Below are 22,406 nucleotides of genomic sequence, written 5' to 3'. Positions count from 1 at the left end.
AATGACCAAACCACCTCAACAACCCTCTTCAGCCTTCTGACTAATACTTTTATTAACTCCACACCTTCTCCTAATTTCCACACTCCGAATTTTCTGCATAATATTTACACCACACATTGCCCTTAGACAGGAAATCTCCACTGCCTCCAACCGCCTCCAACCGCCTCCTCGCTGCTGTATTCGCAACCCAAGCTTCACACCCATATAAGAGTGTTGGTACTACTGTACTTTCATACATGCCCTTCTTTGCTTCCATAGATAACGTTTTTTGTCTCCACATATACCTCAACGCACCACTCACCTTTTTTCCCCTCATCAATTATATATATATATATATATATATATATATATATATATATATATATATATATATATATATATATATATATATATATATGCTACTCTGGAAGAATGGAAAGCAGATTGCCTGGGACTGCACCTGTGCCGCCACATTGGCAGACACCTACTTGCCATACTCCGTAGTGGAAGGGGGTGGAGCTGCCAGCCACAGGGAGACCCAGAAGATCCGAAAATATGAAGACCTTTCCCCTTACTATAACTTCATTCCAATAGGGTCGGAGACCCTTGGAGCATGGGGCAAGTGTGCTCTAAAGTTCCTCAAAGAGCTGGGTGAAAAGCTCATCATAGAAACCAAGGACCACAGGGCGACCAGCTTCGTCTTTCAGAGACTCAGTGTTGCGATCCAGAGAGGAAATGCCTGCAGCATTCTGGGCACGTGGCCCACCGCAGGGGAGCTGGACGAAGTGTCCGAGATGAAGCTCTGAGTTACCTATGTTGTTTTACTTTCTGTTGTATTTTTGTGAATGTTTGGCCAATATATATATATGTATATATATATATATATATATATATATATATATATATATATATATATATATATATATATATATATATATATATATACACACACACACACACAATGATGAGCCCTCAAAAATTCCACATTAAAGACTTTAAACTAAACATAAACACCTGAGTTTTTTCTGTTTGAATACATCAACAGCTGATATATGTACTGTAAATGCCAGAAAACATTTTTTTTTTTGCATTTTAACTCATTAAATTGTATTACACTTACAGATGCGACTCTCATCTTTACTGTCCAGCTGCTGAAGATCAACTGATGTGAGTTGGCTCCTTGTGAGCTGCCTTGTGAGCTGCCTTGTGAGCTGCCTTGTGAGCTGCCTTTTGAGCCTATATCTTCACATTACCTGCTAGCCTTGTTACATGTTACCTTTTTGCTGTTGCATTTTGTTAATTGTTTAAATTCTTTGCTACGCTACAATTATACATTAAAAAAAGTTCCCCTTTCATTGCATCCGCCAAGTTTTTATGTTCTCAGAATACTATTAATAGTGTAATTAATACTAATTACTATTGGTTGCGCAATGAACACTAGTCAGTGGAAACAGGGAGGTAAAATATCACATTTACAGAGAGGAAATTACTGAGAAGTTATGTCTGTGAAAGAGTTTTCTTCAGTCAGTAACCGAAGAGGACTGTTTACCTGGCGAAATGTTATGGTGATGCTCCTTTCTGCGCGTATTTCTTTTTCATCATTAGGTTAGGTAAGGTTCGTCAGGTAACAGGACAAGTGTTTCCTGACGTAGGAGGTTTTGGTCATCTAACCGAGGACTTCCGCTGGCTTACCGGTTCACCCCTTTAAAAATTATGGTCAATTATAACCATTTAGTTTTTTTTTCACCATTATTGTTTTTGTTTCATTTGTCTGCAATAGAAACATAGATATACATTTGAGACAGTAAATAAAAAAGTTGTATTATTTCGTCCTCTAATCAAGGTCCTCTTCAGCAAGAGAGGAATGTTGACTTATAGTACATGGATTTCATTGGTGTGAGCGGCAGTGGCGTAGCCAGGTTCTAAAGTTAGGGGGAGCCAGCAAAGAAAAAAAAAAGGCACCATGACACGCTCCGAATAATTTTAAATTCATTATAGAGTTCGAAACCCCGGGAGGCTGGTCGAATAAAATAATGAGCCCAGAAAGTTTTTCAAAGCCCATTAAAAAAAATGAGATTCGATTTACAGCACAAATGAATTAAATTGTCATTATTATTATAATAAAAAAGAAGCGCTAAACCCACTAGAGTCATTCAGCGCTGCACAAGTGAACTAAAGGGTTAAAAAAATGGCTGAAAAGGCGGCACTTCTGAAAATTGTGGTCATGTGGAGCGGCGCTCCCCCTGCTGCCCCTCCAGCAACGCCACTGATGGGCGGGGATCATCTGACGTGAATCTGTGATGCCTATCAGATGAGAGGCTCTTGATCCAAGGAATTTCTTTTGCCCCCCTTTGGATCGAATGTAATTGCCTCTCGCTACCCCTGGTGCTACATTGCCCTTATAGGTTTAGCGCTTCTCGTAAATGTATTCAAAAACGCATTTTTCGATTTATATATAATTAAATTTGTGCGTGATTTTTGCCGTTTCTCAGTGAATATTGTTGGACGTAATGATCATCAGGCGCCACACGAGTCTTCAACTCGTAGTTCTTGTACAGCACCTGGAGAATGGAAGGTGATCAGGTTTGATCTGAGGATGGGGAGGGTACCTGTCACTCCTTGGATCACCATTCTAAGAAAATTAGGATAAAATAAGAATTAAATGTTAGAAATTATCTCTAAATGTGAGAAAACTGCTCTAATCAAGTGGCTTAGCAACTTGTGTTGCCGCTACACAAGGTGATATTCCTGAATGTCGACTGAGAAGACTGATCAAAACCTGTTTTCAAGAGATTTCAGTGAAATCTCCGTTCTGGACCATTTCAGCCATCTCTATGTTTGTCTGCTTCACTGATTCCCATATTACTACATTCTGCTCTCATAAAATAAATATATATCTAAACAAAATTGTGTATTAGAGCCCAGATCCATGCTGTATGTTTAAACTACTGTTAATTTAGCTAAGTCAGCAGTTTTCTGATAAAAAAAAATGTAAGGGTAGATGGGGAGAGCTGTTAGGCCAAGAGATAGCACATACCTGGAGAGGGTTTCGGGGGTCAACGCCCCCCGCGGCCCGGGGGTGGATCAGGTTCTCATCAACCAGGATGTTACTGCTGGCCGCACGCAAACCGACGTACGAACCACAGCCGGCTGGTCAGGTATTGGCTTTAGGTGCCCGTCCAGCGCCTTCTGAAAGACAGCCAGGGGTTTTGAAGACAACCAAGGGTCATGAAGACAGCCAAGGGTCATGAAGACAGCCAAGGGTTCTTGAAGACAACCAGGGGTCTTTAAGACAGCCAGGGGTCATGAAGACAGCCAGAGTTCATGAAGACAGCCAGATGTCATGAAGACAGCCAGGGGTCATGAAGACAGCCAGGGGTCTTGAAGACAGCCAGGGTTCTTGAAGACAACCAGGGGTCTTTAAGACAGCCAGGGGTCATGAAGACAGCCAGAGTTCATGAAGACAGCCAGATGTCATGAAGACAGCCAGGGGTCATGAAGACAGCCAGGGGTCTTGAAGACAGCCAGGGGTTATGAAGACAGCCAGGGATCATGTAGACAGCCAGGGGTCTTAATGACAGCCAGGGGTCTTGAAGACAACCAGGGGTTTTGAAGACAGCCAGGGGTCTTGAAGACAACCAGGGGTCTTGAAGATAGCCAGGGGTCTTGAAGACAGCCAGGGGTCATGAAGACAGCCAGGGGTCTTGAAGACAGCCAGGGGTCTTGAAGACAACAAGAGGTCTTGAAGACAGCCGGGAGTCATGAAGACAGCCAGGGGTCTTGAAGACAGCCAGGGGTTATGAAGACAGCCAGGGGTCTTGAAGACAACAAGAGGTCTTGAAGACAGCCGGGAGTCATGAAGACAGCCAGGGGTCTTGAAGACAGCCAGGGGTCTTGAAGACAGCCAGGGGTCTTGAAGACAACCAGGGGTCATGAAGACAGCCAGGGGTCTTGAAGACAACCAGGGGTCTTGAAGACAACCAGGGGTCTTGAAGATAGCCAGGGGTCTTGAAGACAGCCAGGGGTCATGAAGACAGCCAGGGGTCTTGAAGACAGCCAGGGGTCTTGAAGACAACAAGAGGTCTTGAAGACAGCCGGGAGTCATGAAGACAGCCAGGGGTCTTGAAGACAGCCAGAGGTTATGAAGACAGCCAGGGGTCATGAAGACAGCCAGGTGTCATGAAGACAGCCAGGGGTTATGAAGACAGCCAGGGGTTATGAAGACAGCCAGGGGTCATGAAGACAGCCAGGGTTCATGAAGACAGCCAGGGGTCATGAAGACAGCCAGGGTTCATGAAGACAGCCAGGGGTCATGAAGACAGCCTGGGGTCTTGAAGAGAGCCAGGGGTCATGAAGACAGCCAGGGGTCATGAAGACAGCCAGGGGTCATGAAGACAGCCAGGGGTCATGAAGACAGCCAGGGGTCATGAAGACAGCCAGGGGTTATGAAGGAAGCCAGGGGTCATGAAGACAGCCAGGGGTCATGAAGACAGCCAGGGGTCATGAAGACAGTCAGGGGTCATGAAGACAGCCAGGGGTCATGAAGACAGTCAGGGATCATGAAGACAGCCAGGGGTCATGAAGACAGCCAGGGGTCATGAAGACAGCCAGGGGTCATGAAGACAGTCAGGGGTTATGAAGACAGCCAGGGGTCATGAAGACAGCCAGGGGTCATGAAGACAGCCAGGGGTCATGAAGACAGTCAGGGGTCATGAAGACAGCCAGGGGTCATGAAGACAGTCAGGGGTCATGAAGACAGTCAGGGGTCATGAAGACAGCCAGGGGTCATGAAGACAGCCAGGGGTCATGAAGACAGTCAGGGGTCATGAAGACAGCCAGGGGTCATGAAGACAGCCAGGGGTCATGAAGACAGTCAGGGGTCATGAAGACAGTCAGGGGTCATGAAGACAGTCAGGGGTCATGAAGACAGTCAGGGGTCATGAAGACAGTCAGGGGTCATGAAGACAGCCAGGGGTCATGAAGACAGCCAGGGGTCATGAAGACAGTCAGGGGTCATGAAGACAGTCAGGGGTCATGAAGACAGTCAGGGGTCATGAAGACAGCCAGGGGTCATGAAGACAGCCAGGGGTCATGAAGACAGCCAGGGGTCATGAAGACAGTCAGGGGTCATGAAGACAGCCAGGGGTCATGAAGACAGCCAGGGGTCATGAAGACAGCCAGGGGTCATGAAGACAGCCAGGGGTCATGAAGACAGCCAGGGGTCATGAAGACAGTCAGGGGTCATGAAGACAGCCAGGGGTCATGAAGACAGCCAGGGGTCATGAAGACAGCCAGGGGTCTTGAAGACAGCCAGGGGTCATGAAGACAGCCAGGGGTCATGAAGACAGCCAGGGGTCATGAAGACAGCCAGGGGTCATGAAGACAGCCAGGGGTCATGAAGACAGCCAGGGGTCATGAAGACAGGGGTCATGAAGACAGCCAGGGGGTCCATTGGTATACCGTACAACTCCACTTTCCAGTGTTAACATTCTGTATTTCTCTCCTGATGTTAATAACAATATATTTGTTTTTATCAGAGGAAATCATTGCTCTGTATTATTACCTGGAGTTTACCTGGAGAGAGTTTCGGGGGTCAACGCCCCCGCGGCCCGGTCTGTGACCAGGCCTCCTGGTGGATCAGCGCCTGATCAACCAGGCTGTTGCTGCTGGCTGCACGCAAACCAACGTACGAGCCACAGCCCGGCTGATCAGGAACTGACTTTAGGTGCTTGTCCAGTGCCAGCTTGAAGACTTCCAGGGGTCTGTTGGTAATCCCCCTTATGTATGCTGGGAGGCAGTTGGACAGTCTCGGGCCCCTGACACTTATTGTATGGTCTCTTAACGTGCTAGTGACACCCCTGCTTTTCATTGGGGGGATGTTGCATCGTCTGCCAAGTCTTTTGCTTTCGTAGTGAGTGATTTTCGTGTGCAAGTTCGGTACTAGTCCCTCTAGGATTTTCCAGGTGTATATAATCATGTATCTCTCCCTCCTGCGTTCCAGGGAATACAGGTTTAGAAACCTCAAGCGCTCCCAGTAATTGAGGTGTTTTATCTCCGTTATGCGCGCCGTGAAAGTTCTAATCTTGTATATTAATTATTCATCATGGATCTCAGTGGAAATAAACCACTTTGATTTTTTTTTCTCGGGTTATCCTAGGTAACTTACACTATGAATAATAATTGTACGTATAAGTACCTGTGCCTAAATAAACTTACAATGATTCCCTGCCTATATGATGACAACTTTAAAGTTCCCGCCTTTCTCAGTGTGTTTGTATGCCTACAATCTTTAAAAACTCACATCTACATAACCTTTGTAAGGTAATATGTTTGTGTAAAAACAACAAATAACAAATTACTCCATTAAGATAATATAAACGATACTCATTACATATGTATGTAGTGGCTTTGATCCATAATTATGTTAGAGATATATAGAGTATTGTTGATGAGAGGATTGGGACAAGTGAGGCGGGAATCTAAGCATCGGTATAAATATTAATAGATCCAGATGTCGCGTCAGTTGGTGCAAGTGACGTGAGAGAGGTGGATGTATCATGAGGTAATGTTTTTTTTTTTTCTCTATTTTTTTTCATTTTCTGTTTTTACGAGATGTAGGTTTTATGATAATTTGGGGAATTGCTTGCTGTATAGTTGTAAGTGATACTTGGAGGCATAAAGTTGTTTATTAGTGTTAAATATGGTAGTTGCTTACTTAGTGAAATGGTTGTTTTAAGTATTCTGAATTAGTCATGCTTATTAAGGCTCACTGGTTTTTGAAAGGTTAAAAAGTATATTTTAACTTTCAAAAGGTCAGTTATTAAGGTACTGGGACTTTTGTAGCTTTGTATTCACATTTTTAACTCCTAGTCTTCCCCCCCCCACCCCCACCCATAGAGGGAGGATCCTTGTTCCCGGTGATGTGCTCTTGATCCACGGAATTGAAACTGTCCTCACTTTCCTTGGATTGAACCTGATTACCTCCTGTTCCCTCAAGCACTGTGTGACCCCTACAGGTTAGCGCTCCACTACCGGATGTGATAAAACTTGTATTTTGTCAGACTAATCCCTAGTGATTAGTTGTTACTAGACATGCAGTGCTGTATGACCCTTGTGGGTTTAGCACTTAGTTATGTAGTTATTAGACCTACATTAGCTACACGTGACTTATTAAATGCACCTTAAAGGAAATCCCTTGATGCCTATGAGGGACTCTTGCTTCAAGGAATTATTCTTTCCCTTGGATCGAGTCTGATTCCTTCCCATTCTATAGGCGCTGTGTGGTCCTTACGGATTTAGCACCCTCTAAATATATAAAATTTGAATTTCATACTAAGTCTGCTCTAAGGCAGCAATCAGCTATCCCCTTCTACCTTAAGCTTATGTCTTGTGTGCTAAAACTTTCCCCCAATATCCATGGTTTTAACCTAGTGAAAGCTTTCGTACAGGATTTTATTCGTCTAACTAACCCCTATATTCCCCCGGCCTTTCTGAGACCCTTGCACAAGGGTAGCCTTGCTCCCCTGGGCCATCATTTAACAATTTTCTCAGTCTTGTCAATTTTTTTTTTTGTAAACATACAGCACTGCTACCCCTCGATGGAAGTTCATTGAAGTTGGTAAGCGCTCTTGATCCAAGGAACTGAGCCTGTCCTTCCCTTCATTAATCCACACCTGTTTGTCTCCATATCTTAGGCTATGTATGATCCCTATGGGTAAGAGCTTTCCCTAAATATTTTTGAGTGCGCTGTATGACCCTTGTAGGTTTAGCGCTTCTTTATTATAATGAGTCCAATGATATTACTGAGACGGCATATCTAAAATTTGTAAGAATTTTAGGCTATGTATATATATATTTTTTTTTTATGAACAGGTTGAGCTGTTATACTACCCCGGCTTGTTTCAAAGCCTAGCCCCACCTTGGACACCTTCCCATCAGGATGCCGCCCACAACAGTCTTTTCAAGTGTACATATTTACTAGGTAAGTAGGGGGAAAACGGGAGTAAGTAGGTTTGTCATGTTTTTACTCCCATAATTGAACCCGGGCGTAGGTTGAGAGCCGTCGACCTGGAGGGTATTCCGGGGATCAACGCCCCCGCGGCCCGGTCCACGACCAGGCTTCCCGGTGGATCAGGGCCTGATAAAGTTAGTACAACATTTGATTCCCATGGTAAAAAATTCCAGCGATTCAGGGCGAGAACAGGTTTTTGGCGTAATTTTTTTAATTACGTCTACTACTGGATTATAGCGAGTCAATGTTCGAGATATGGTAAGAAAATTTATAAAAACTTCGTAGGGTAAAGACTCGTACACATCAGGAAATGTAAAAGTAGAAGCTTTGGAAGGAGTTGCTGCATCAGTTCTATTTTTTTTTTTTTATATTTTACTTAAAACTCAGGTACAAAAAATATATGGGTACATAATCAATATGTAACAAGATACAGGCAGTAAAACGATAATCTGCAGTGACTACACAAATACCAAAGAAGCACTTATATAATGACATCAGAATTGGCTGCTGCACTCCAATCAAACACTTTATGTACTGTGCTTCACGTGAAAAGATGGTCTTATAATAAAAACGATAGTCCTACCTAGTAATGCTTACACTCCCCCCCCCCCTTGAAAAACATACCACTTTCACCTGAGTATACTCATTGACATCTCTTATACATTTATTAGAGCATTAAGGACATCATTGACAACATGTATAAACACAATCCAGCCACCTAAAAGGCTGACTATAATACAAGAAAAGTCTGAACATGATGGCACACATCCACCAAAGAAACCAATCCACACCCTAACCCTCATATACCCCATGATAACAATCAATATCGTGCACGGTGGTGGATTTAATACACTACCGCTGACTCTTCACCCCCCCCCCCCCCCACATGCCTAGTAACTGTGTCTGCCGTCACCACTCATAACCTCCATCAGTCATTGAATTTAAAAATACATTAAAGTACAATAACATAAAGGAATATGAGAACCCCTTGTCTCCGCCACAGAAAAATAAAATTGTTACATTTTCTAAATACATACTGCTGATTCATCTTTGTGCTTACAAAATATCCCCTATCCCCTATGCTTTTTATCTCTTCTACTCCAAAGCTAAAAACCAGATTATACATTTCATCAATCAAATTATATTACAATAAGCATAATATCAATACTTATCATCCGACTAATAGGTGTACATTATTATCACCCTGAGTTCCATGAAATTTACATAAGAATTAATACATATATTGACAATCCTCACAATCCTTCCCGTCTTCTAAATACAGTGTACATATATCCAATGACATCATCAGTTCTAATACAGAAGTTGAAAAAGCAAGGGGGGGGGGGCATTATATAGTTGACAGCCAGTTAACTTTGAAGCTCTCTCCATTACTGTATGAACACTGTTATAGCTTTTTGTATTTGGACTGGATTGATAACTCATGACAAAAGTTCCTTTTTAATATATTGAAATATACAATAGTATTTTGATCCCTAGCTTATCTATCATGCTATTTGCAACCATAAATGTCTTAACTTTCTGAACGCATGTCGGTAAGTTTAATTTTATTAAGAGTAAGAATGTTTAGTTATTCAACAGCACTGTATAGCCCTTGTGGCCTAGCGCTTTTTTTTATTATAATAATAGTTATTAAACACTTAAGGTATGAAAAATAAGGCTAATTACTTCCTGGTTACAGGCACTGTGGTTGCTGCTTAATATGTGAAAAATTTCAATTAATGCTCAAAGTACACCATCAGATCAGTACCACTCAGTTTAATGGAAAACAAATAATGAAAAAGAAAAGATTAAACGTTTTAAGAATGTTACCTGTGAAGTAAACCTACAGATAATGTTAATGCAGTGTAAATTTTATTTTAGTGTAGCTTTATATTGTAATTGTCAATTGGTATGCAAAATAGTTACTTTTCAAAGCCCAAAGTTACTATCTTGTACAGATGAAACTTATCTAGGCATTACTGTGGCGACACTTAGTGGGTGTTCCTGAACCTTAAATGAATGAATGTTACACAAGCTGTGGAATCATAATACCTACATTAATAATAATAAAAAAAACTGGGTTCTTTGATTTAACAAAAATGAAAGTGTGGGGGGGGGTAAACTGTATCTAAAAATTATGATTAAAGTCATTTTTATATTTCAGAATTTGAATTCTTCAGTAGTATTTTTGAATTAATAAGTCTTGTATCTTACAAGAAACAAAATTAATGCAGACAACTCCCTCTTTTATTTAGTTTATGAACTTATTTCAGATAAATACAGAGCTCTAATTGCAAACTAGTGCAATTAGTGTTTATATAATTGTCAAATAACTTAAGAAATTTTAGGTAATTTTAATAGTTTTGAAAAAAACTGTTTGCTAACCAGTATTAATACATTCCCTTAATATTTTCTTCCCTGAGTTAGAAAAGTCGTAGTAGATGACTGAATAAACAGAAGAATGGACGGGGATTCGAAGCGCAGTTCCAAATGGCAGCAGGTTCAGCGTTTTACCACGGGACTACTAGGCTTCTAATTAAAAACTTTGACACTACTGCTGTCTGTATAATAGAATATGTAAGGTGGCTTCTTTAAGCCCAAAAGGGTTACCCACTTTGTGCCAACCTTGTATGTGTACCTATTGCTCATGGGTTAAATATTTCTTCGAATCTCTCAACTTCCTAATTAATATAATGGAATTTGTTAGTGCTGTATACTATAATTGTGTTTTTTATCAGTTAAATTACATGTATTTTCAAACTGTTTTGACAAACATTTTGTTACAGGGAAACCAGTGCTGTTGATAGTGTACTAGCATATGTGCAGCTCGTAGCAGCAATCTCGACGGTCAGTCTTTGTAGTGGAGAAAGAACTGCTGGAAACAGGAATCCAAATATAGTAAGGGTCAAGTGGTCGATTTTATTTTACTTATGATTTTAAAACTAAAAGAAATTTTTCTTGCACATTTAGGTACGTATTGGTAGGGAAGTAAAATTAAGTGACTTGCCTACTGAAAAGACTGGACTTGGATAAAAAAAAAAAAAAAAATCTGCACCATCCCAGATGAAAAGAATTCCAGGGTAAAAATTTAATTGCCAGTCTAGGTGGGTCAGTTTCAATCTTAGGCGAAGTAAACTGTTAGCCAAGGCGCAATGACGGTTCACCCTGTGGTCGTCCATTATTTAAGTCCAGAAGTTAAGAGACCTGTAGTCACGGGTTGATATGGAGACCCTATAATCTGGCTGGATCCATACACTTCCTCAGTGACAGGCTGAAACTGCACATTGCGAAAGTTATTCAGAGCTCGAGAGTACTTGGAGGTGCTGTTTTGATTGTGTATCAGATGAAATTTTATAAGTTTACCGTGCGTAGGAAGTGTGCCTAAGAGTATGTTGTGTTTTATTGCATTTAAAGCTGAAATAATTTCTTATTTTCGGAGATTCTTTAAAAATTAGTTTCCAAAGACTTCACTTAACGCGTACATAAATGAGAAAAGGTAGTCGGGGAAAACTCGCCATACTAATTACTCGTGTTGAAAATGGTTTCTGGTTACGGGCTCAGGGTTATGAATGACTGGATATCTTGCTCTGTAGCACGAGGACTTAAATCAGGTATCAGCGCTGTATAGCCCTTGTGGCTTAGCGCTTCTTTTTGATTATAATAATAAATTAAATCAGGTACATATTGTTCGTGTAATGAGGATTTAGCTGGGGTTTGTTAGCATTTTTTAGTTATTTTAGATTTTTTATTAATTTCATGCTTACAATAGTTTTTTTTTTTTTTGTTTAATACTATATTTTATACCTATGGGATGGGCAATACAGGATTCCTGGACGGACTATGAGGGATGGTCATCGACGCCTCAAGTTTCGTGGAGGATTGTAGTGGAGGCGGGGTCATAGGATTAGATTGGGAAAAGACTTTCGACAATGTGGATAGGGAAACATTATTAGCAATATTATTGAAGCAGGGTTTCGGGGAAGTAGTAGTAGTAGCGTGGGTGCGTATGTTATATACAGATGCACAGGTACGGGTCCAGGTCATTGGGAGGGTGGGGTCCCCGATAGGCATGGGGTGGGGACTGCGACAGGGGTGTCCCCTCTCGCAGCTTTTGTTTGCCTGTTTGCAGGACCCATTTTATAGATTTGTAATGGGTGGGGTAGGGGGGGAGGATTTTGCGCAGGGCGAAGCAGTAGAGATTTTAGGTTATGTGGACGATACCACCATCATGGTGCGCAGTAGGAATGGTTTGGAGTTCGTTAATAAGGTTATAGGGTTTTTTAGTGATGCGTCTGGCATGCGCATTAATACAGGAAAATCCAAATTTTTGGAGGTGGGGTCCTAGGTGGGGGGAGGGGACGTTGGGCAAGGAGTATGGGTGGAGAACCGTTGAGCGAATAAAGATGAGTGTGTATTTTTGCGATGACGAACAGGCGGCGCGTGCAATTAATTCGTAGATGGTTAGCAACCGCAGTTCGTAGGATGGTGGGATGGCGACCGGGTGATGTAACATTACACAAACGAGTAATCGTTGTCAGTGTACTGGTGTATAGTAAATTATGGTTTTTCAGGGCTCTATCCATTGATGGCGGACGATGTGTTGCGGTTACAGTGGAGGGCTTTGAATTTCATATGGGGGTTACCGTAGGCATTGGTCAAGGAAAGACAGTTATGACGCAAGTAGCTAAGGGAGGTTTGGGGTTAATACCACTACAGTCGCCTAATGAGCATATATGTACAACAGGAATTCTTGACAAGGGGTGGGGTCAGGGGAGCGAGGGTTGACGCGGTGATGAGGGAGGTTCGACGATGGTGGGTGGGGAAAGACCTCACAAGGTGCGAAGCGCTGTTACGGCACTTACTGGTGGTGCATAACCCTACGAGAGTTAGGGCAGGTAAATTAGACAATATAGGTATAACATCGGGAGAGGTCATTGGTGATTAGGTCTTCCCAGGATATCATTGGACGACTATATGGCAGTGGCTCAAGAAATTGCGCTTACAACCAAAGGTTAGGGAAACTGGTTACCGCTTCGTCCACGGGATTTTGGCGTCCAAAGCACAATTGTACGTTATGGGAATGACTCAGGATCAGACCTGTTCGTGGTGCGGGTGGCCGGAAACTGCGTTTAACGTCGTCTACTTTTGTGACGGTTTACATAGGGTTAGGGATTGGTTCAAGGGTGTTCTCAGATGAGTGGGAGGGGGGGGGGTTGTCGATGCTTAGTTTTGATTCTTGAGATGGGAGATTGCTCGCATGTGGTACGTCGTTCGGTTTCATATTTGGTACTTGACTATTTGTCATGGTGTATGCGGGAGGATAGGAGTGCGATGCGCGTCAGAGCACTGATGTGCCGTTTTTATAGGACGAAATGTAGGAATAGAGGTGTATGGGCAATGCTGGGACGGAGCTTTTTCGTTGGGGCATAGGACTCTAACGATGGAAACGTTACAGGAGTAATGAGGTGTAAACCATACCACGGGCGGGATTGAACCCGCGGTCAGTCTCAAAACTCCAGACTCTCTGACCGCTGGTTCAATCCCGCCCGTGGTATGGTTTGTTTGCAGTCGTGTCATTACTATTTCGTGAATGAGGTGTAGGTAGGTATATAATCCCTCGGTGGGGCGAATGGGTTGGTCTCCCGGGAGGGGAGAGGAGTTAGGTTTTCGCGACCGGAATGTACGTGTTATTTGGTGTGGTGATCGGGGTGTAATGTAGGGTGAGGGAGGTGGACCTTTGTGTGGGCTGGGGTATTGCTTCTTGCCGGCGTGATTGTCAGTCTGAGAAAGGAGGGGGGGGGGAGAGCGGTACTCAGAACCACGGTTTGGTTTTCTCATTCAGCAGTGTTGTGGTTTTCCTTGTAACGTTTACATAGTTGTATAGACGAATGACTTTTGTTGTTACATGTTCGTAAGGAGTGGAAAAAAGTTTGAATGCTCAGAATAGGCTGTTGTGGATGGGTGGTTAGGTTGGTGTGTAACCAATGCTACATAATGTGTTGTAGCAATCTGCTCTTGACGCCATGTGATGTCAGGTACCATTTACGGTAGTAAACCTTGTTACCAGGAGTGCCTTCTACGCGGACTTCCCGGAAGGAAAGGCTGGTGTGCAGGCGGGACTTTCCTTGGTTTGTAGATAAATGGTTCATAGAACCAACTTTCCTTGGTAATGTACACCTTGCTTACGTGTACAATCATTAGATTCAGGTCATAATATACAATGAAACTACTAAGTCACCAGCAGAAGCTACGCCGTGGTTAATGGTAATGTTTGTGAATTTTTAAATTCCCAGGCTGGTGTTGGTTGCATATAGCGTGCATTGTTAGTTTTGTAAATCATTGTTTTATGAGATGTATTCTGTATGTACCTGTTAGTGCTGGTTATACTAAGTCAGTACATAAGTCACAGCAACGTATGTAATGCGACCTGCAAGTCGTACAGTGTGTACTGGAAGATTTGTTTTAATTATAGGCATGGTGTGTAGCGAGATGCTTAATATAGATGTTTTGTGTGGATAATTGTCTGAACCTGTTTGTTCAAAATCACTTCTTTCCTATGTTGTGCGCTCTACATTATATAATGCGGTTTTCTTACGGAGTGGTCTGTTGTCCTAGTACTGTATATACATGCCTCTGATGCCTTACTGATGATATGGCTATGTCACTTTCGTTACAGGGTATGGATCCACAAATAACCCGCACATAAGAGAAGCTTACGACGACGTTTCGGTCCGACTTGGACCATTGACAAAGTGACTGTCAATGGTCCAAGTCGGACAGAAACGTCGTCGTAAGCTTCTCTTTTATGTGCGGGTTATTTGTGTATCGTTCCAGTCACGGTATTGTGCCTTTTTGTTATTTATTTAGGGTATGGATCGGTAGAAAGCAGATTTTAGTAGTAAGGGAGTAAATTGGGTGGGGATAAGTGGAATCCTGCCGGGGGATGGGGGGGTCAGGGATGACTACACTAGGATACCCATCGTAAATTTTCTGGTGTATTATGTCAGTTGTAATTCTATTGTCTGTCACGCATTATGCATTATTGTAAGCGGTACAATCATTTCAAGTGGATGTATTATACAGACAGATTTTGTACATATCATAGATATTTGTAACTATGGTATAGGTTTGTTTTTTGCTAGGTAGCTCCATTATGTTTGGCTAATATTATGTCTTACTTGGTCTGTATCCTAAGAATGGGGAAAAGGGGTTTTGTTTTCACACAGAATACTGATGTGTGCATGTTAATATTGTTGTTGGTTGGACGACAGACGTGTTAATGCTTTCTCAATTTGATTTTATATTTGATGTATGGATTTTAATAAAATATAAATTTTATTTTTATACCCGTCTGTGCTGTGGGCGAATGAATTACTGAAATTTTAAATGGTTGGAATGGATGGGCATGTGGGGTGGATATGAATGCAGTGTAGATGGGTCACTTGGCTTTTTTTTTTTTTTTTTTTTTTTTTTTTTTTTTTTTTTTTTTTTTTTTTTTTTTCTCTCTCTCCCAGAAAACTAAACAGACCTAAAAATTTCAGGGTTGGTGCAAGCTTCCGTTAACTGTTTTAAATGGGGAACCGAAGTAGGAGGGGCCGTTCTGCTGGAAATTCAATTTTTCCTGGCAAGAGCAATTCGAACAGGATAAATCAAACTGACCCTAGGAAGTCTCCTCACCCACCCAGCCCTCGGCTTAGGACTAACATAAGGCAGAGACCCAGCCCACTACGACGATCCAGCCCTAGGCGTCAATTCAGTCCACTGCGTCGACTCGGACCTCTCTCTAGATTCAGTCCTGTGCGCCATTCTAGTCCAAGGCACTGCTCTAGTCGGTCTACGTGTATATTAAGCCGGACTAATGAAGGGAACTATAGTGATTGCCTGTCAAAGCAAGACTCGAGTACACCTTTACATTTTATAACTTCTGAGTCAACTTCATTTTGGAAAGATAGTGGTAGCGCTGAGGAAGGCGGTAGCAAAAGCTGTAATAGTTGCTGCAGTACTGACACTCACGCCTTAAGCAGCAGTACCGACAATAGTAACGGTACCTCCAGCAGCACAGACAGCAATGGCTATTGCAACAATAGCAAGAGAAGTGTTCGGCCAATGCCTGTTCGGCCATCCAACCCCTTACGTTACAAGACTGAGTTGTGTAGAAGCTTTGAGGAGAATGAAGATTGCAAGTAAGTTTTGGACTTTTTTTTTTTCTTCCACCCTCAAAAGTTGGGTTTTTACTTTTTTGGTCTTTGATAGTGGATTTTTTTCTTTATTAATAATTTAATGAACTTTTAATTAACGCTAGTTATTTAAATGTGGCGTTGGTATTTATATTCATTGCCAAGAGCGCTGTGATCAACATAGAGCTTTTCAAATTTAAAAACCTACCTACTTGAATACAATATAGAATATTAGTAAGGCACTTTATATTTTGTATAATGAGCCGTTGAAAAGTTTTGACAAGACTTTAAATTATCTAGTACGTAAAAAAAATATTTAATGGATGCATCAGCAAGTGCGCTGCATTCCTATTCTATGAGAAAGCTTGTATTATTTGTAACTAAGTTAACCTGTCATGCTCATCGCGCAGGTGGGGCTCATACATTGTGTTGATTAGTCTGCCTGAGCTGGAAGACCACATTTCATTATGCACTGGGGATGTAAAGTATTCCATTAAGGGTTCTTCAAAAAAGGGAACTTAAGAGGTTTTGTTAGTTATGCTGGAGTAGTCACTTAGGTTGCCTGAGATGGGAATTCTTATGCATAGGCAAAATGGCATTATAAGGATATCTCCATCTCGGAACAGAGGAAAGAGAAATTTACTTTATAGATAAAGGAAAAGGGGGTGGAAGAGAAATTTAGATGGCGTACATCAAACTACACCCCTCAAGGTAGGTCCCTTTCTTGGTAAGGGGCTCTTGATCCCAGGAATCGACTTGTCCTCCCCCTGTATGATCCATATGGATTTAGTGCATCCACAGTATAATGTATACCTTTTGCCTTTGCCCACTAGAAATTTATAATCCCATTTGCCACTACATATGTGCAGGCTTTGCTGGGTACATGTATGTATGTAATTGTATATACTCGTGTGTGTACGTAGAACTTAGTGTAAACCAACTGCTGATGGTGTATTAATTTTTATTAAGGAAGTGACAAATTAGTTGAAGGTAGGGGTGGGAGAACGGGGTCTACTTGTATGGTGAATGGAAGGTCAGTTTGATTTTAGCCGATTTGTCCGTTGTGTATGCAGGAAATTTAAAATGACTTGTATTAAGGCTATTGATCCATGATATTGAAGCTACTTTCATTAGAGCAAGCATGGTTATCTCCTATACTCCATGTGCTGTATAGTAACTAGGGGTTGCACCCTTTTTCCCCATAAATATACTGTAATATGGTGTAGGTAAAATAAATTGGAGCAGGAGTTTTGCTGCCCTCTAAATTAATAGGTTGAAGATGGTTACTTATCAGTATGTAAACCAGTAGGATCTCATGACACGTCTTCGTGAAATGGTGACTAGTATTAACAAGCATGGTTCGCTTACCTGAACAAGATTTTACACCCCTTTAAATAAGAGTCTGAACTTCCTGGTACAGTAAAAAATATTTTTACTGTTCTTAATAGACGTATTCAGCACTTCAGATTAAACACTCATTTGGTTGCTCAGTTTTAAAATATTTTAACTTTTATTAGTTTTGCAACTTTTACTATATTGTGGTAAACCTTAATTTAATAGTCAAATCCTTTGTCACCTCACGAATAACTTTAAAAACTAAGTGCTTAAGAATATTTTCTCTGCAGTTATATTTGTATGGATATTATAGCTCTGTATTATCCACAGATTTGGAAGCACTTGCACATTCGCTCATGGACTTAATGAACTGCGTGCTGTTCCCAGACATCCCCGCTACAAAACTGACCTGTGCCGCACGTACCACAGTCTAGGCTACTGCCAATATGGAACACGCTGCCATTTCGTTCATGACCTAGAAGAGGCAGCAGGGATATCACCCATGAGGGGTCACAGACTGCGTTCTCGACACGACAAACTAGGTTCAGCTTTATTAACCTTGGCTGAAAATGCTGGCATTGCACCAGATCCATCTGCCAGTGATGTCCTTTTAGCTAACTTACGGCGTCTTTATGCCATTCGAATTTTGCAAGAAAATGCTGATGACCCAAATCTATCTGCCTCTAGAATTGGAACTACAATAGATAAAATAAACACGACTGAGATTGAACCAGTTTCATCTAGGATAAGTATTTCTTCAACTGACAGTAATGTATTGGATAATTCCTTAGGTTCTGTGCTTGAACCCGGTGTAGAAGGTAGTGTAGACATGAGAGTAGTAGATATCAGCGTAGACAGCAGCATAGAGAAAAGTGTGGGGTCCAATGCTTCTTCAGGTTCTGATACGTCTACTTCCTCAACAGTAGGTCGTTGGTGGGAAGCCTGGTATAACACAACGCCACGTCTCGCGTCAAATTGGGTGGAGCCATTTATATCCAACCCAATGGAGGTCTCTCGTAGTCTACAACTACCAACCATTGCAGAACTCTCTCAGATGCCATACACTTAGTTTTATAAAAATTTCAATTCTTAATTTAGTTAACGGAAAAATGCGGAAATTGTTCAATTGCAATTATATGGCACGCTATAGATTCTGCGTTTTTAGTGCAATTATTCTTTAGGATATGACAAATATTTAATATGTTTTTCTTTTATTAAAAGATCTTGATATAGGTAAGTTCAAAGTATGTCTGAGTTATTCTTTTACGGATTTTTTTCTTGTAAAATTAGGTTTTATCTGTTTTATTGAATAATCTTATTTAATTTCTTAAGGCCATTAATAATTCTTAATATAAATATATGGTCATAAGTTCAAATTTCAAAATGCTGACAATCTCCTGTGGAGTGATATCAATTTTTTTTTTTATATTTTCTACATTCTGAAGGACAATAAATGATACTTTAGTAATTTTTTTTAGTCCATTTTTCACTTGGGTATTATAATAAGACCTCAAGTATATGTTGAGGGTAATCAAACCATGTTTACAAAAGTCTTCTAAATTTACGAAAGAGCAAATAAGTAACTTGCCCATTATCATGGAAGAAAACGCTAAACGCTTACTATGCAACGCTTGGGAAATGGAGACATATGGGTTCGATAAAGGGGAAGAAAATGTCATTCTTGAATCAGGAGCCCCTTATCTGCGTCAAATAACCTTACTTGAAGGATGCTTTAGATAATTTGACTCGTGGCATCATCCCTACAAAGAGGAGGGCTTACCACTTGAACCATGCCAGTCGTACGAGGTTCCGAGATGCTGGGAAGGAGGGCTCCTGATTTAGGCAGTTACTTTTCCTCCCCTTCGAAATTGACTCCCATTCACCGGGTGTTGTATGACTGATTTAGCACTCTCCAATAAATGTATGTTCCTTCTCGTTAATATATATATTAATCAGCTAAAGTGGAAAGGGTCGTGCAGTGCTGCAGAGGGGGATGTGCAAAATAAAGAAACCGCTAGGTTAAATGAAACTCGTAAGCGACGAAAAAATTACTTTTATATTGCATTTTAATAATCATATTTCACTTTAATCCTTGGCACAAGTGGTTGAGTGATAATTTGGTTGACAGCCTATCAAATTTGACTTTGGAAAAAACATGATTGCATTACAATGCAATCTTACATAAACTAAGCTTCGCCTGCACAGTAGACTTTGTCGCAGATGTACCTGAGCAGAGTATACGCGAATATATACAAGGAGCATTTTGACGTTAAAGGTCAGGCGAGGAATGTTTAAGGTGACTGCTGAGAAGAGGTTGGATTTTTTTTTTATATTTTTATTTAAAACTTACAACAAATACAAGAATGTACAAGAGTTTAATAAAAGAACTATACTGGATATTAACAATATCCTCTCACACAATCCCAGTACTTAAAATAACACTATGGCTGATAGCCATATTACAACCAGTTACACATCCAACATGTCCTACAAAACCCCCTCCTTTTACAATAATTAATAATACCAGTGCAGACAAAAATATTTACATGCACCGTTCTAAGAAATACCTTAAGTAACCTAACAATTAGGGTTATACCCTTACCTCATTAATGGGAATTTACCAGAAGTTGGTGATGCATGAACAAAACAAAACAAAAAACAAAAATATAAAAGTACATACGAAAACAGATATGGACATTACATTCCTATACACACATGGTGTATAGTCCTTGTGGCTTAGCGCTTCTTTTTGATTATAATATACACACACACACACACACAACCTGTATAAGCGGAAGAATATACACCCACAATATTTAATATCAATAATAATGCATCAACCATAAAATTCAAACTGTCTTAACATTGCATAACGTAGCTAGGTTATGTAAATATTTAATATAATCCAAGACTAGAATTATCACATTGAAACATGTCAAATTGGTTCTCCCCACACAAGAACGGGGCAAGAAACACCCTCAATGAAGACTATACAGGCACTCCCCTACAACTAACTAAATCCTAGCTTAAGATCAAACTTGTTAATGACTGGATATAAGATCCTAATCTCCCTATCTGAAACGCAAAGTATGCATCCTTGACATAGTAATATTCACTACATGAATGTGTGTAAAAGTATTACAATCCTTCTATATAGGAGTACAGCTTTAAAGGAAAGTACTTGCAGCTGCATGTTTAAAACTACAAAAATACAAGCATCATCCCATACTAACGTTCACTTGACCTACAGTGTTTCCTTGTTTTATTTTAATTTTTTAACACTTTAATAAAAAGGATTACTAGAATTCAATGGCAGTATCATTTTTGTACATGTTCAGTACTGCCTGACATAAAACACTATAACAGCTGCGTAAGCCACCTATCCTTGACAGTGAGTGTAATAAATATACCCAAACCAAAATATGTAAATGTATGACGTTCTAGGTGTTACTGATTGAAACCATGGTACTGAACGCAAATATAAAATAACCCTCCAGGAACATAACCAGTTCACGAATGTATGCTTTCACTAGCGCTCTCTCAATCACCTTCAACACTACTAGCACAACCTTACACCCCCCTTCACATTAAAGGAGACCCGTCCCTTGCCCCCCCCTGTTCCCTGAGAAGTTGTGCTACAGTGAGATTACGATAACCTACCGAAAAACTTGATTCCCATCTCCCCCCATATATTAATCTATTCCTACACCTTGTGGGCTGTATAGCCCTTGTGGCTTAGCGCTTCTTTTTGATTATAATAATCCTACACCTTGTCCTAAAGAACCTTGCTGCTAACGCTTTTATCCTCAACTGCCCTCGAATCTGCCTCATTCCCCAAGAAACGTGCAAATAATCTGCCATAACATACATCAAAGCCCTCCCCACTTCACTTGCTACCCCACTAACATCCATCGGCAAAGATCTCAGAAAAGACCAACTCCCCCCCCCCCCAAACAACCTAATAACCCCCGCCATCCAGACTCACCACGCCCAAAGATGAACAAAAATATACCACATGATAGGCAGTTTCCTCCTCCCCACAGAATAAGCATGTTGCCTCTCTCGCCAACCCCATTTTATGCAACACTTGCCTAGATGCAACCACACCCATGAGAAAACGGTATACCATCTCCCTGACCTTTGCTGGTATCCTAAGCTTCCTGAACTCCCCCCATATGACCCTCCAGTTATGCATGGGGTATACTGCGACCCCCTGCAATACACCCCTTCCCCACACCACACCCACCACTGTGTTTACCTTCACACTTTTAACCTGCCTCACTGTCAACAAGAATCTTATTACATCTTCACATTTTCTCAAATCCCTGCCACACCACCAGTTTCTAGCATCCCTCATCACCCTATCCACCCTAACACCCGTCTCCCCCCCCCACCCTTAGATACCTCTGCTTAATATATAATGCCATTACCCTAGGCCCTAAGGCCAACAAACCTAGTGTCCTCCCCCCGTTTCACCTCCGTCATGACCACCTCCTTGGACAACCAGGCCCTCCCAAACCCCCACACAAACCTCAACACCCTCCTCTGTATTTCCTGTATATCCTGCACCCTCAAAGGGAACACCGCCACACCCCAGACCTTACTATACACCAGCGAGTTAATTACCAACGCCCTCTGCTGTAACTCCACTTCACTAACCCTCAAACCTTTTAACTTGCCTATAACCCTACTCGTGACTGTTTCTGAGTTAATCCTCCTACATTCCTGCAACTGCTTCATATACCATATCCCACACACCCTAATTCTGTCACAAACCGTCCATCCCATCTCCTCCCCCAATCTCCCCCCAACCCATGTTCCTACCTCCAATAACCTAGACTTTGCTAAATTAACTACCATTCCTGAAGCATTCCCAAAACTCCTTATCACCTCTCCCACCCTTC

General features: G+C 41.4%; 2 protein-coding genes across 6 annotated transcripts in view; both read left to right on the top strand.

Annotated features, from left to right (window-relative positions):
- Positions 1 to 1,813, top strand: part of LOC128694420 (uncharacterized) — a 40,660-nt gene extending 38,847 nt beyond the window's left edge. For 2 of the 3 annotated variants that reach the window (XM_070097980.1, XM_070097979.1), the window contains exon 6: positions 1,102 to 1,813. In XM_070097980.1, coding sequence (XP_069954081.1) covers positions 1,102 to 1,145 — 44 coding nt within the window. In that variant the 3' untranslated portion in view covers positions 1,146 to 1,813. The remainder of the gene's footprint in view (positions 1 to 1,101) is intronic. The other variant, XM_053784524.2, reaches the window with a different exon arrangement.
- Positions 1,814 to 6,461: 4,648 nt separating this feature from the next.
- LOC128694369 (mRNA decay activator protein ZFP36L2-A-like) lies at positions 6,462 to 19,910 on the top strand. Of its 3 annotated transcripts, none has more exons than XM_070097975.1 (5): positions 6,464 to 6,541; positions 7,852 to 7,960; positions 10,777 to 10,888; positions 15,532 to 16,173; positions 17,833 to 19,910. In XM_070097975.1, exons 4-5 carry the CDS (start codon positions 15,563 to 15,565, stop codon positions 18,569 to 18,571), a joined length of 1,350 nt encoding a protein of 449 aa, XP_069954076.1. In that variant the 5' UTR covers positions 6,464 to 6,541; positions 7,852 to 7,960; positions 10,777 to 10,888; positions 15,532 to 15,562; the 3' UTR covers positions 18,572 to 19,910. The 3 variants fall into 3 exon arrangements, with proteins under 3 accessions (XP_069954078.1, XP_069954076.1, XP_069954077.1); XM_070097976.1 differs by lacking the exon at positions 6,464 to 6,541 and adding an exon at positions 7,586 to 7,693; XM_070097977.1 differs by lacking the exon at positions 10,777 to 10,888 and having other exon boundaries at positions 6,462 to 6,541.
- Positions 19,911 to 22,406: the final 2,496 nt, after the last annotated feature.

This window comes from Cherax quadricarinatus, chromosome 60 (genome assembly GCF_038502225.1).
Source record: "Cherax quadricarinatus isolate ZL_2023a chromosome 60, ASM3850222v1, whole genome shotgun sequence".
Taxonomy (NCBI): Eukaryota; Metazoa; Arthropoda; class Malacostraca; order Decapoda; family Parastacidae; genus Cherax; species Cherax quadricarinatus.
This window is presented reverse-complemented; position numbering and strand designations above follow the sequence as displayed.

Excerpts from the sequence above, each read along its gene's own strand:
- LOC128694369 (XM_070097977.1), top strand. The coding sequence starts at position 15,563 with ATGGGGAACCGAAGTAGGAGGGGCCGTTCTGCTGGAAATTCAATTTTT. Across the intron at positions 16,174-17,832 it reads GAGGAGAATGAAGATTGCAA|ATTTGGAAGCACTTGCACAT; the intron begins GTAAGTTTTGGA and ends TATTATCCACAG.